The sequence below is a fragment of the Python bivittatus genome, unplaced genomic scaffold (genome assembly GCF_059951505.1).
Source record: "Python bivittatus isolate LINGU-HERP-01145 unplaced genomic scaffold, Pbiv_v1 ctg000690_np1212, whole genome shotgun sequence".
Lineage (NCBI taxonomy): Eukaryota > Metazoa > Chordata > Lepidosauria > Squamata > Pythonidae > Python > Python bivittatus.
Window position 1 is genome coordinate 4,152,272 of NW_028277096.1, and position 14,930 is coordinate 4,167,201.

Below are 14,930 nucleotides of genomic sequence, written 5' to 3' on the forward strand. Positions count from 1 at the left end.
GCTCAATATCAGACCCTAAAATAAAATAAGACAAAACAGAACCCATTCTGGGTTGCATGTGATCAGTGATTTGATGCACGGTCACAATAATCTGTTTGATCATGTATTTCTGAATGTAAGTGGTAAAAATTGAACTTCCCAAACCTTTATGGTTGTGGAGTTGGGAGAAAGCAAAATACTTGTCATATGGACAACTTTCAATATCAAATTCCTTTTTTTAAAAAAACATATTTGTTCTGTATAACAGATTATTTTCAAATAGAAAAAATGCTAATACTCTTGTTTTGAACAAGGCTTATTAAGAATCGTGCTACATATTAACTTGTCAAATGCTTGGCTGACTAACAATAATGTAAAGTGAGAGGCTGGATAGTTGCAAAAGAAATCAATATATGGGGAATGTAGCCATTCTTGTAGCCATTAACCCTTCTGCAATGTCTTCTCTCCCCCCACAACCACTCTCTTTTTCTCAGAATTATTTATAACCTTGGATCTTGAGGGAGTGAGATTACCCACGTAATGAGGTAACAGGGGAAAAAGTGGTTTGAGAACAGGATGGGTGCTACTTTTGCCTACCATTCCTTGATCATTTCCTTACTAGCAATTTATAGTATCTTCCAGAATCATCTAGCCATCATTGTGCCAGAATAACAGTAATGCGGACAGGTATTTTATTAATTCAACAATGGCTGGTGATGCTACGAAGGAGCTATGGCAATTACTTTTATGGCTTCCTTTTTCCACATACTTGATAAAGTTGCCTTAAATAATACTGAAATATGCACATGTTGGGGAGGAAGCAACAGCTTTGATTTACTCAAAGGGATACTGAGACAATACTTTATTGGGAGGTGGGGGGAACCACTTTTTAAAAATCTGGATTCCAGGGTAGTTTTATTGTTGATCTGCAAGAGGTGCTGGATGGACATCAGCCTAAGCACCTTTTCCTAGGAATTCTTCCCACTGAATCAGTCACTGATTGATGCATTTTTGTGATGTAACTCATTTAAAAGCAGTATGTCTTAGACCTTAAGTTTTGAAGCTCTGCAAGAAAATGTGTTGTATTAAATTAGAAATGGGATAAATTTACCTTACTCAGGATTCTGAGATAATGAGGGCATCTTGCTGAGGATTCTACACCCAGAGGAAGCAAAAGGAGGGTGGACACTCCATTAAGTTGTTCAAAACCTTATGTTTACACGGGTGTTTCAATGCCTAGCAGTATTCTTTTCTATGAGCGGTCGGTAATATGTTTTATGGATTTTATACAGGGGTTTTTGGGTAGACGTTGATGGATTTTCCTGTTATCTAATCCAAGCAGTGATGAGTTTTTGGCTGTGGTCTAGCTTTCTGGTATCCTGACGTTTCACCAGCACCTGTGGCTGGCATCTTCAGAGGAGTGAGTGGCTTTGTAGTGTGCTTCTCAGCAGCTCACAGGCAACTGAAAAGAGATTGTCTGGGCTCTTGTATTTGGACCTGGCAAACTGATCTCTGATTGGTCCATGTCACAGTTGTCCAAGAAAGCTGGTTCCTAGCTCAGTTGCCTGTGAGCTGCTGGAACTCATCACTGCTTGATTGACCCTGGCTATGAAAAGCCTACACCAGTATATTGTTACCTTATTGTTTATCCTAGTTTTGGTTAGTGGATTTTTTCACTTTTTCTTTTCCTAGATCCTTAGGGGGTTTTTTTCTCTTTGTTTGGGTTTTGGGGGGACAGTTAGGTAATTTAATACAGGATTTATGTGTGTGTGTGTTCTTTTTCAAACAATATAGTTTTTATATAATAGTATAGTTATATAGCTATTTAGTGTATACATATACTACTGTAGTTAATTTTTGCAAGAAATGTTAATTGTAGTCATTGTTAAATGTTAATTGCTGTAATGTTTTTGAAGTTCAGTAAAATAAAACAAACAGAACATACTGTTTTGAATATTGCCCTGAGTCCTGTGAGAGGGGCAATATAAAATGGAGTGAGTTAATTCATTAATTGCGTTTTCAGAGGTCATGGGAAGTAAGGTTCCATGCAAGTAAAGCAAGAATTCATTACACAGAGATTAAACATACTTTGTTTTAAAAAGAGAAGAGTCAGCTGTTTGTTTGTTTGTTTGTTTGTTTGGAGGCAGACGTCAAAGAGAATAGGGAACAAAGTGAAAGTATGGCACCATTAAACGGAGAGATGCTGACAAGTTGGACAACTGCAGAACCCAGATATATTGTTTGTTTCTTTGTTTCTTCAGTTTGTATCCTGCCTTTCTGTCCATACCACATTCAAGGCAGCTTGTGACATATAAATTATAAACCATGCAGAGAAAAGCAATGCAATTAAAAACAGAGGTAAAATTAAAATGAGTACCATTCAAATCAGTTCAGTTAACAATTGAATGCTTGTTGGAAGAGATTATTCCTCATCAGTTGCCTGAGTTCAAGGAAGAGAAGGGGCAAGACACCTTCCTAACCTTGCTCTCTCCAGTCTATTTCAGACCTTGAACCCTGGATGTTGCTTTGGAGCATATATTTAACTGGCAGGTGATTTCAGTATATTTTGTCTCTGAGGAATTGGAGGTGCTATCTTGCACACTCTGTGATACTTGCTTACCTTCTGAGGACTGACCCTTCTTTGCGCCTTTTATGGAGTGTAGGACAAAATATTTTTTCACGGTCATGGTGGGGGGGTCTCTGATTTCCTTGTCCCTGTGCTGTGATGCCACCTTTGTCAACCTGGTGCTCTCCAGAAGTGTTAGGAAAATATTCCCCAATCTAACCTCCTCCAGATGTGTTGAGACAGCATCTCCCAGGATTTCCAGCCATGAAGACCAGTGGCCATGTTGGCTGAGGAATTGTGGAGGTTCTAATCTCAGCATACCTGGAGGGTGGGAAAGCCTCCGTGTCCCAGCATCGCCTAAGGACAAAGAGAGAAAGGATGCTAATGCTAATTTTGTGAAGAAGAGCTGCTGGCTGCTTTCTTTGCTTCAGAAGAAAGATGGCATGCTTGTCATTACTGTACTATACTCTGGAAGCATTCTGGGCTTTCTTGCATGAAGAATGCATCTAATTGCAATTATGAAGAAAAAAAGGAAGTCCAACAAGACAGTGAAGCAACTTCTTCAAGCATTTTTCTCAGTTATTTCTCTATTTTTGACTGATGAAGCTTCTGTTACTCTCCTTGGCTCATAAATATGTAATGGGAACATAAATTTGACCTCCATGAATTACTCCTTTACAGACTGCAAGTGGTTTACAGCATTTGTCCTATCTGTCTGGAACAAGGCATACATTTATCTACCAAATACGGAGGTCCTTGAAATCTCATCCCCTGTTCTGTATAGATGGCCAGTAAGGTCAAATTATAATTTTTTATGGTGTGCATTTAGATTGTTAGTCATATTGTCTCAGTTTGTGATGGAATGACAAAATACACACGTGCATGTTGAAGGCCTGTGTTCATCCCCCACTACCACCGCTTACAATATCCAGAAAACAATGTTTATTTTTTATATTATTATTACTACTATTACTATTAATATTGTTGCTGCTGCTGCTGTTGAAATTGCAGGAAGGCAGCCATATCAGTCGCTGAGTTCATATAAGGTGAATTGTGGCTTATTTTGTGAATCCAGCTATTGTGGTTTGTAAGCGGCTGTTTATGACAGTATGTTGTGTAAACCCAGCTAATAAACCACAGTTTAAGAAACGATGGACTAGGACAATGTGTGAGCCTAGCCAGAAATGAGTTATTTGTTCCCATCAACTACATCTGTAAATTGGGAGTGAGTCCCATTGAAGTCAGTGGGGCTTTATTTCTGAGTAAATATGTAGATTATGCTGTTAAAAACTAAGATCAAGACTCAATAGTTTTCTTGCATAGCTCCTTATCATTTAACTCATTTCAGAGAAGAATATCTCAGAATGCCTTTTCCTAGCCGGGTACTCGCTATCTGGGGATTTTTTTAGATGTAGTTCAACCCATACGGATGGCATCAGGTTGGAAAGGCTGTTGTAATGGACTGTGACAGAGATTTCATCAGCCAGAATATAAGGCGGACTGAAAAATATATTACCTGGGATAAACCTTCAAGTAAACAGCTTGGAAAGTATTGATACTAATTATAAATTTTTATCTGTGTAATAGTCTATTACAACAGACTATTACAACCACACAGCATCACTGTAGCACACAAACCAACTAAAGCCCTCCAAAACATCTTAAGTAAACCAAAAGACCCAGTAGCCCAAGAAGAAAAAAAAAACCAGGAGTCCTCTACAACATACAGTGCAAGGACTGCAACAAACACTATGTAGGACAGACAGGCAGAAGGCTGGCAGAGCACATCCACGAGCACCAGCTAGCAGTCAGAAGACATGATGAAAACTTCTTAATCTCACAACACATGGACAGACTTAATTATAGTTTCAACTGGGAAACTGTGAGCATCCTAGACCAGGCTAAATCCAAAAATGCTAGGGAATTCCTGAAAGCTGGGCATTCAGACAAATCAGCCATCAATAGACACATAGAAATAAACCGTATTTATACACCATTCAAAAGGGACAATAAAAAAGCTAAGAAGAAAACAAAAAGACCAGAACACATGCTCTCCAGCAACCAACACCCAGATAAGCAGGGATTAACACCAGGCAAATAATTAAGCAGAAAACAATACTGTAATCAAGGAACTACCAAGGAGAAAACCATACCCCCACCAAACTGGCAAGGCAAGCTACTATATATAAACAAGGAGCAAACCCCACACCCACTAGCACTGATGATGTTACCTAGTTGGGTAATGAAATGTCTGCAAGCAAACAACCAAGCTCAGAGAGCACCAAGGACTCCGCAGTTCAACCGTGAGCTACATATATTCTCTTCTGTTGAAATCTTTATCCGGAATGCTTTAATTTGTATTCCTATAATGAACAAGGGCTTGGCTTGAGAGTCTAAATGGTCCCTACTAATTCTAGGATTCTGTAGTTTTATTAATTATTATTAGACTTGGTTTTGATGCAAAGGGAGTGGTCTGCATAACTAGTTGAAAACAAATCTAGAACTCTTACTGCTTCTTTGTTGTGTAGAGGATTTCATTTCCTTTCTGTTTCAGGTGTGTGTGGCTGTTGTGGAGCATTGCGTCCCCGTTACAAGAGGCTTGTTGACAATATCTTCCCAGAGGATCCAGAGGTAAATGAACCTTAACTAAAAGCCTTCTGCACACAGCCAGACTTTCAATTCAAGTAGTTCATACATATACTCATGGCGCCATTGCTTATCCCCCCTTCCATTTTTTAAATTATTTATTCATTCATTCATTCATTCATTCATTCATTCATTCATTCATTCATTCATTCAATCAATTTAAATGGCCATCCATCTCAACAAGTGACTTGTTGAGGATTTTATTTCATTACACTAAACTAAATCAACAAAAGAAAAATGCAAATACATGCAGTTGTGTTAAGGATCAAGCCAATCGCAGAGCTGTGAAACATAGCAATTATCAATTCATGATTTTTTTTAAAAAAAAAACATTGTTTCAATTTATTCTGGATTTCCTCAGTCTTCAAAAACTGCCAGGAAACCCTATCAAAGACTTTCTTCATGTCCAAGGCAATTAAAGCTACTGTACCTTGCCTCTTTTGAATTAAAGCAAGCCCTCTCCTTCTCTTGCTCCCAAGCTCCACCAATTTGGCCAGTCCATTTTTAAAACCATCTATATGAGCGGCCATTACCAAATTAGACAGCAGCTAATTCTGCAATTATATTTATTTTGTTTTATTTAAATGATTTATATGGCTGCCCATCTCATGAAAGTGACTGTAATATATTGTGTATTATGTATATGTTGTGTACATGTTGTATAAAGGAGTCCTTCTTCCTAATATCCATCTTAAGTCTCCCTGCATTTAGTTTCAGCAGATGACTCTGAGTTCTAACACAGTGAAGGAGGGAAGGAAAGTTTTCTCTGTCCATATTTTTCATATGGACAGTTGTGTTATGTCTTCCCTTACCTACCTTCATTTCAAACTAAAGCACCCCAAACATTCCATAGGGGAGCTGCTCCCCTACTCATTACAGATGCCCTTTTCTATACCTTTTCTGCACTTTTTCACTGAACGCTCTTTCTGAATAGCAAATGGGGCCATATGCCTTTGTGTGTGCAGAAACATTTCCCAGAATGGTGGCTGTTTTATATTGTCTCCCCACCTAATACGTAAGAAGTGGGTGTGCTTCTTGAATCAAAGTTAACCTAGGTTAAGAGATCTCAGGTAGCCATGCGAAGTTCTACATACATACACATGTATATGCACACACACAAACGTACCACTTGGAAATTTAAAACTAGCCAAACAGAAGGAAGCAACTGTTCCTTCTCTTAGGAGGAAAAGAAAAGAAAACCATATTCACATCTCTCTACCTACTTCCATATTCCATCCTTGGTTCTGAATTAAGATGCAGCGTACATGAAGAAGAGATCTGAGAGAGCTGCCAAATCCCCTTTAAAAAAAAAAAAAAAAGAGCTGTTCTTTTAAAGCTCGAAGGGTACATGAGTGCACATGAGGACAGTGGTAATAGTTATACACCCACGTGGTACTGTATTCCATTCCCTTTTGCTCTGAAGAAGCTGCAGTCACCCAGAAGCAATGTCTTTATTCAGCTGGCTGTGTGGTTCATCGGTGCTCATGTGCTCTCTGAGGACCACATGCAAGCCTTTCATTGACCTGAGGGAGGCAGTGATACAGAGGTTCTTCAAAACCAGCAGTTCATCCACATGTGTTTTCCAAGCTCTGGTTGCTCCATGAGCATGATAGGAAACCCAGAACAATTTCTTTGCTCTCTTATGGTGTGGATGGTGTTTGCAGTGCCATCAAATGGTGCTGTGGTGTGGTGTGGTGTGGTGTGGTGCTTAGGAGGTATGGAATCTGGTGAAGTATGGATTGTGGAGTGATAAAACTGAATGTCCTTAAAAGGCAGTTTGAACAAAGCTTTATTTGTTAGCCACCTTTCTGATGGAAAAGTTGGGATGGGCATTCAATAAATCAAGGTCAACTAACTTAAGCTAATCATACCCAGTTCCTTAACTGTTCTTCATAGTGCCTCCAAGCCTCTCACCACCTTTGGTGGTCTTCTCCCCACTTTTTCCAGTGAATAGAACTGAACACAGTATTCCAGAGATGGTCTAACCAGTGTAGAATAGAGTAAAGCTATTACTTCCCACGATCTTGATGTTATACCCCTGTTATTGCAGCCCAGGATTGCATCGGCTTTTTTGGCAGCTGCAACTCACTTCTGGCTCATGCTTAATTTGTGGTCTATTAAGATGCCCAGATCTTCCTCAAAAGTTCTACTGTCAAACCAGGTACCACCTATCTTATGCCCATACATCTGTTTTTTCCTACCTAAGTGCAGAACCTTAAATTTCTCACCAGTGAAGTTCATATTATTGGATAGGACCCAATGTTCAGGTGTATAGAGATCCTTTTGAATCTTGTCTTCTGAGGTGTTAGCAGTTCCTCCCTCCCTTTGTGTCACCTGCACATTTGGCAAGCTCCCTTCCTTGTCACATCATTTATGAAAAAGTTGAAGAATGCTGGGCCCAGGACAGAACCCTGGGTACCTCACTGCATTCCTCCCTCCATGCAGACATAAAGGAACTGTGCACTGGGTATGGTTGTTCAACCAACTGTAAAGCTGTCTGGTAGTGGGATCATCTATCCCACATTGTTCCATTTTATGAAGAAGGAAGCTATGGTCAAGTTTATTTGATGCCATAGTAAAGTCTAAATATGTTACATGCACACCATTTCTTTTGTCCATTAATCTAGTCACTTTGTCAAAAAAGGGGGGTATGTAATCCATCTGATCCCAGAGTCTTGATTTCATTCAAAGCAGCTGGATGTTTTCTCACCATTCCCTTACCCATTTTTACCTGCATTTCTCCTCAGTCCCCCACAGTATAGTTTCTAACAGGATGGACCACTTTTTCCTTTTGCGAAAAGACAGATGCACAATAGAAATTAAGCAATTCAGCCTTCTCCCTGTTGCCCATCACCATCTCCCCATCTTCTCCAAACAGCAAATCTGCTGCTTCCTTGACTTTCCTCTTCTTCCATACATACCTAGCAATGTCCAATTGTGTATTGGCATAACTCAGCTTGGTGCTATATTATTGGGTAAACAACAAAGAATAATAACCTGGGAGAGGAAAAGGCAATTCATAAACCTCTATAAGAAGTAGAATCAATTTCTTACTTCCATAGGCTCTTTCTGTGAAAAAAGTAAGGGTCAGAGGTGGAGTGAGATGTGATGTGTTCTCGCAGGCAGATAAGCCAAGCAAAATCTGTTTTGATTTTAAGTCATGGAAAGGGGAGAGGTTAAAGTAGTCAAGTAGACCGAAGGACAGCTTCAGCAAGCTTCAGGAGCACGCTCTTGTTCTTATTCAGACTGAGCAACAAGTTGAGGGATTTTATAGGAACAGGGCCTTAACACATTTCTGCTCCAACAACTGGCTTATTAGGCCCTGTCCGTGTTTCTCTTTCTTTTTTATTATCATCTTCTTTCAGCCACAGAGCCATGCCTGACATTTTGGGGGTTCCAAGTACAAGAATATGTGAGGGCCTGGGTGGTACTCTGGTTAAGGTACCAGGGTAGGTCATGGGAGACTCAAATTCAAAGCCAAGTCCATACTCAGCCATAGAGACTCACTGGCTGCCTTTGCCCTCTCTTAACCCAATCTAACTCATAGGATTGTTTTGAGAATAAATCACACGTCGGAATACTACGTACATTGCATTGAGTTTCTACAGAAAACCTGGTGTGTGGGGGATGGGGGGGTTAATATATTCAATAATATAAGCTTACGTTTTAGCATGAAATTATGTTTCTTTCAGGATGGGCTGGTAAAAACCAACATGGAGAAGCTGACTTTCTATGCCCTCTCTGCTCCAGAGAAGCTGGATCGCATTGGAGCTTATCTGTCAGAGAAACTGATCAGAGATGTGGGCAGGCACCGATACGGGTAAGGGAAGCTGTGTATTTTCAGAAATGCCTTTAAAAATAGCTCTTTTTTACCTTCATTCTTTGCCATTATTTCCCAGTCCTTTCTGGATATTAAATATAAGTTGTTTCTATCTTTGGAGATATGGATCCAGTTTCTACCATGCCAACCTAGCAGTCCATCTTACTTAAGATTGTCAGTGCCAATAGTTAGCATCTCTGTAGGACAGCAGTGCTCAAGCCATGACCTGGGGAATTTACCAGATGGACTGCCCCAGCCTCGTTTTCCCAAACATGCCAGCAGTCAGCTGGTTTGTGAGAAGACTGGTTTACCAGTGATAATACAAGTGGCAATACAAGAAAGAATGTGTGTACTAAAATTCATAAAATGGACAATAATTGAAATGGCCTCAAGTTCAACTTTGACCCCATGTGTGCTATGCAAAATGGAACTGTGATAACAAACAATCCCAAAAGAAAAATGTGAATAGGAAATGGGATGATGAATTTCTTAAAAAAAAAAAAAAATTCATTGGCCTGGAAATCCACTTGACTTTAGTCTTGTAGCATTCAGGGATTTTTATTGAAGAATGTTCTTGACCAGCAAGTTTGTGCTAAGACTTGTTGTCATAGCATGAATTATATAAAATGATTTAAGTGGTAAAGAAAAACATCTGATGTTAAGTATTTTGGTTCAAAATTTGGTTTAACAGTTTTAAAAACAGAGTGAGAAAGCATGCACAAAGCCATCCATAATCATTATCTTATTGGTCCCAAAATGTGAACTATCACAAAGACAAAAATATAGGGAGAATGTTGACTGTAAAATTGAGTGATTTCTGTATTTCAGATTTCAGTTTGCTGTATCCTAACTGAAGTTTGCATCTAGAACTTTCCTGTAGGCAAAACCAGTTCCTCTACCATTGGTCTATTCTGCATAACAGCACTTTATTTAATTTGTATCCAACCTTTCTATTAGTAGATGGAGGACAGGACTGTTTCATCACCCAATGGCAATATATCAAGCCATTCTACAGCATAAGCACACACTGATGTTTTGTTCTACCTCCCACCAAGAATTGACCTAACTTAACAAGGAAAAGCAGAGAATGCTATTGCAACAGTTGGGTCACCCTCAACTTTGGGGTCATGTGGTACACCTCATTGAACAAGCAAATCTTTGTTTCTCTTTAGCATTATTTGCTCTTTTTTAAAGACTACATCACAGTCCTAAAAGGAACAGGATTATGATATGAACTAATTTTTCATGATGATGATATGTCATATCCAGTATCTTTTGTAATGAATCATAGATTTGGGAGGGTTGCTTAGACCTCCTGCTCAGGGTAGGAATCTAAATTAAAACATCTCCAGCGGCTGACTATCCAGCCCTGTTCAGCACCTCCTACTGCTTCTCTGGGTGATTGGTTCCAATGCTCAAATACTGTTACTATAACCTAGTTTGTCTAATAGTTAGAATCTCCCTTCCTAATCCAGTGTTTCTCAGTTTCAGCAACTTTAAGATGTGTGGACTTCAACTTCCAGAATTCCCTAGCCCAATGGGAATTCTGGGAGTTAAAGTCCACACATCTTAAAGTTGCTGAAATTGAGAAACACTGCTTTAATCCATTATTTCGTACCCTGTACTCTGGAACAAAGGGAATAGGGTTTGATCTTCTTTCATGCAGTTGAAGAATGCTGTCATATACCTTCAGTCTTTTCATCTCAGAGAAGAAAGCCATTGCGCATATTATTTCTCAGCTAAGTTTCAGTTAGAGAGCCAGTTTGGTGTAGTGGTTAAGGCATCAGGCTAGAAACTGGGAAACTGTGAGTTCTAGTCCCACCTTAGGCACAAAGCCATCTGGGTGACCTTGGGCCAGTCACTCTCTCTTAGCCCTAGGAAGAAGGCAGTGGCAAACCACTTCCAAAAAGCCTTGGCAAGAAAATTGCAGGGACACGTCCAGGCAGTCGTCAGAAGTCAACCATAACTCGAAGGCACAAACACAAGTTTCAGCTGGAACTGGTAGAATGCAACTATGCTGTAGAATTCCTGGGGAGTTGCGAAGGGGAGGGAGAGTACAGAATTTACTCATAGTTCAGCCTTCAGGTTCTTCCTGCAGCAGTGGGTGCTGCCCCTCTACATTCCCACTTCAGCATGGGGAACACTACTGGTCATTCTGGAAAACGGAGCTTCTGGGAGCTCATGATGTTTGGATATGACTGCGAGACAGCGGAGAAAATTCATTTTCCCAGGGCTTCTTATTCCTGCAGCGTTATTGTAGTGAGGCACAGCAAGGAAGGGGTAAAAGGGATGGTAGATAGAAAAGCAGATGACCCTATTTGTCTTCTTTAAACGTGGGTCTGTCTTTTAAAAAAGGTACCTCTTAGGCAATTTTTTTAAAAATTAAAAATGGGCAAATTAGCATATTTATATTGATGACTGCAACTAGCTTGGGACATAGGAAGCTGCGTTATACAGTAATGAGGCACATTAAGCCTGGATAAATTGCTTGCATCTCTTTAGATTCCCAAGCAGAAAAAGGGTGTAAGCATCTCCTGCTACCTTACAATGCCAGGGATTGAACCCAATCCTTTCTCCGTCCATGGTGTATGTTCTGTCCCTGAGCTGTAGTAATTCATTCCCAGTGGTGAGAGTAAATACTCCATAGTAGACACAACAGCATAGAAAGAACAGCTGAATTATTGCATGGTGTTTCACAGAATGAAGGACTTCAATAGAGTCCTTTCACAGACAGAGCTGCTAGTCAACCAAGGCTGACTTATGTATGGCTTTACAAAAGTCATTAGCTGAATGTTGGACTTCATTGGAAGGAACTGGAGATTAGGATGCTGAAAATGACTCTCTGTGTCATGGTTTTCTGGGCTGATATGTTTGCTCATGAAATGAGCAAAATGTCTTGTGATTTAAATATCTTTCCATAATTGTCTGGGATCCTCTCCATATATTGATGGGGATTATGGAAGTTGTGGTCCAGCACGCTTGGAAGACACCATGCTTGCAGAAGGTTCCTTGAGTCCCTTAACAGGTCTTAAAGCGATAGTGTTTTGCTGCTTGCTGCAATTTGTTTAGCTCAGCTGTCTAAGTCAATTCTATATCTGTATTCCTTCTCCTAGCACTTGCCGTTCATTTCACAAGTACAGCTGTTCTTTGAGGAGCTGGTGTTTATTGGAGAGAAGAGGTACATGCATGTATCTTCTGTGGGTGTATGGTTGCCAAGAATAAATTGCTGCTCCAATTAGAATTCTCGGATGAACAGATGGAATGTGGTCTTCAAATAGTTCTTGGATGGATTCTTTTTTATCTTACCAGCGCTACCCAGATAATGTAAATATCCCTGTTATAGTTCACACTTTGAATTGGCTTTTATCTGCTGTAAATAGACGCAAGGGAAGGAGGCAGCAGCAACATTAAGGCATAAAATAAAAAAGTAGTTCCAAGCCGCACAAAAGTCTTTTCATCAGAGCTAACAGTGCCTTCAAAGGGTCGGAGGGTCAGTGCCCCCTTGTATCAGAGGGCCTGTGTTTAAGAAACGGTTAATAAGATTTAACTTGTAATGGGGAAACAAACATAATGATTGATGGGAAGAAGCTGTTGCAAGAAAAGATTAGGTCCGACCTACCTCATAGATTGTCTTATGGCTGGCAGCACCTGACAGACCTTGTCTGGGTTGTAAGATAAGCACAGTTAAGTCTGGTTAGTATTTGAATGGGAGACAACTGAAAAAATCCAGAGCTGCAAACTAGATGTAAGTCAAAAACCACCCTGGAAGAAGACAGTACAGTAGTGTGTGCTTGCCACACCCTTCCTATAATGTAGGGTCTATGCCAGTGTTGTCCAAACTTGGCCACTTTAAGATGAGTGGACTTCAACTGGCTGGGGAATTCTGGGAGTTGAAGTCCACTCATCTTAAAGTGGCCAAGTTTGGACAACACTGGTCTATGCAGTCACCAGTATTGAGCTTGACTGAAGAACGTCTTTCTCTTTTACATCATAGTGAAAGGGTTGAGGCTGGTGAGGTGGGAACCAGCAGTTCCCAAGCTAGTGATGGCTATTCTGTAAACATACCACCACCATCCAAGATACCAGGTGCAAGATATTTGTTATTTGGAAGGATGGGTGGAAGAAGCCTAGAATTTAAACCCTTGAGAAAATACAGAAGTCAGGTTCTCTAAAGCTTGGTTGTTGGCCTTCAGACTTTCCATTTCCAAGCTAGGTAACATCATCAGTGCATGGAAGAGTGAAGTTTGTTGCTTGTTTATATGTAATAGCTTGCCTTGCCACTCTTGGGTGAGGTGGTTTCTTCCTTGATAGTTCCTTCATCAGGGTATTGTTTCTTCCCTGATCATTTATCTGGTGCTGTTTCCTGCTTATCTGAGTATTGGTTGCTGAGGAGGATATGCTCTGGGTTGTTAGTTTCCTTCTTAAATTTTTGGTTATAACTTTTAAATGGCATTTACCATTGATTTCGATATGTCTGTGGATACCTGATTTGCCAGTGTCAAGCTTCCAGGAATTCCCTATCATTTTTGGATTTGGGTTAATCTACAATGTTGACAGTTTTCCAGTTGAAATTGTGGTTGACTTTGTCATGTGTTCAGAGATGAAGGAATGTTCATAATATCTTCTGATTGCCAGGTGATGTTCATGGATGCATTCTGTCAATCTTATGCCTGTCTCTGTGGCTATTACAATCCTTATATTGTATGTTTTAGATGACTTCTTTCTTTTCTGAGTAATTGTTCTTTGGGTTTGCTTAAGATGTTTTAGATAGATTTCATTGGGTTGTATGCTACAGTGATGCCAGGAGGTTGTAGTAGTCTGTTGTTTGTCTCAGAGACGTTGTTGATGTTCAGGAGAGTTATCCTTTTCAGTGGCTGTGATGGTTGTATTGTGATAGGTTGAATGGCTAGGCACTTTTTAATGATAATTCTATTTCTGAGAGAAACTGGATCCTACCTCTCAGTGGCACAATCTAGGAAAACCATTGCCACTTGAGATACTTCAGTGGACACATCTCTTCTTCTAGAGCAGGCCTGCATAATGTGCAGCCCACTGACATTTTTTTAAGTAGTAGTAAATTTACAGCCACCGCTGCCCTGAAAGACATGCTGCCAAGCCCCTCCAAGCCTCACTGCCAGCTCCAGTGCTTCCACCACTCCACTAGCCACAGAACAGCTAATTAGCACTTCGGGTATTTCTTTGCACCCCACAAGGATTTTTATTTATCATTGTGGCCCTTTCCTCTTGAGTTACGTGGGGTTGCTCTGGAGCGGGGGTTTTCAAACTTGGCAACTTTAAGATGTGTAGACTTCAACTCCCAGAATTCCCCAACCAGAATTATTACAGGGCAAATTCTGGAGCTGAAACCTAACCAGGCAGAGCCGCTCACTCAGTAGCGCGTGTCCAGTCAAGATGCATGTTCTGCCAGGGCCATCTCTTTCTTGCTTTTGCTCTCTTCATCTCTTTTTTCCCATGCTTCATCTAAAGTGCTACAAGGATGATTTAACATGGCCTCAATCATGTACTGCAGTAGCAGCACTGACTGGGTCAGTTATCGCAGTCTATAAGCGTTCTGGTTTTCTCTTCTGACAGGTGATTTATTTTTTCCTGTTGGCCAGACTGAGCCCTAAGGAGAACAGGCACCCCTGTGTTTTTTGTTGACGTCAATTACAGTAGTTAGAGAGCAGAACTTGGGTCCCCCTTGGCTTTGTTAAATGAAAAAAAATATACGTTATGTGGTCCCCTGTGCCCTACTTTTGGTGCCCACAGCCAAGACAATTCTAGGCTCAAATTTTGGAATGCGTGAGTGCCGTACTTGAGGTAGGATATAAATCAAATCCATAATAAAACCTCCAGTGCTCAGGTTTAGCTGAGAAATCTGCTTTAGAAACAGACCAGATGAATAAATACAATAGTGGT

The 14,930-nt window shown here is 40.3% G+C and overlaps 1 protein-coding gene across 1 annotated transcript in view; it reads left to right on the forward strand.

Moving 5' to 3' along the window:
* The window catches only part of EFR3B (EFR3 homolog B), a 74,042-nt gene that overhangs the window by 3,817 nt on the left and 55,295 nt on the right, over nucleotides 1-14,930 (forward strand). Inside the window, exons 2-3 of the mRNA XM_088152236.1 lie at nucleotides 5,100-5,176; nucleotides 8,884-9,011. Coding sequence (XP_088008362.1) covers nucleotides 5,100-5,176; nucleotides 8,884-9,011 — 205 coding nt within the window. The remainder of the gene's footprint in view (nucleotides 1-5,099; nucleotides 5,177-8,883; nucleotides 9,012-14,930) is intronic.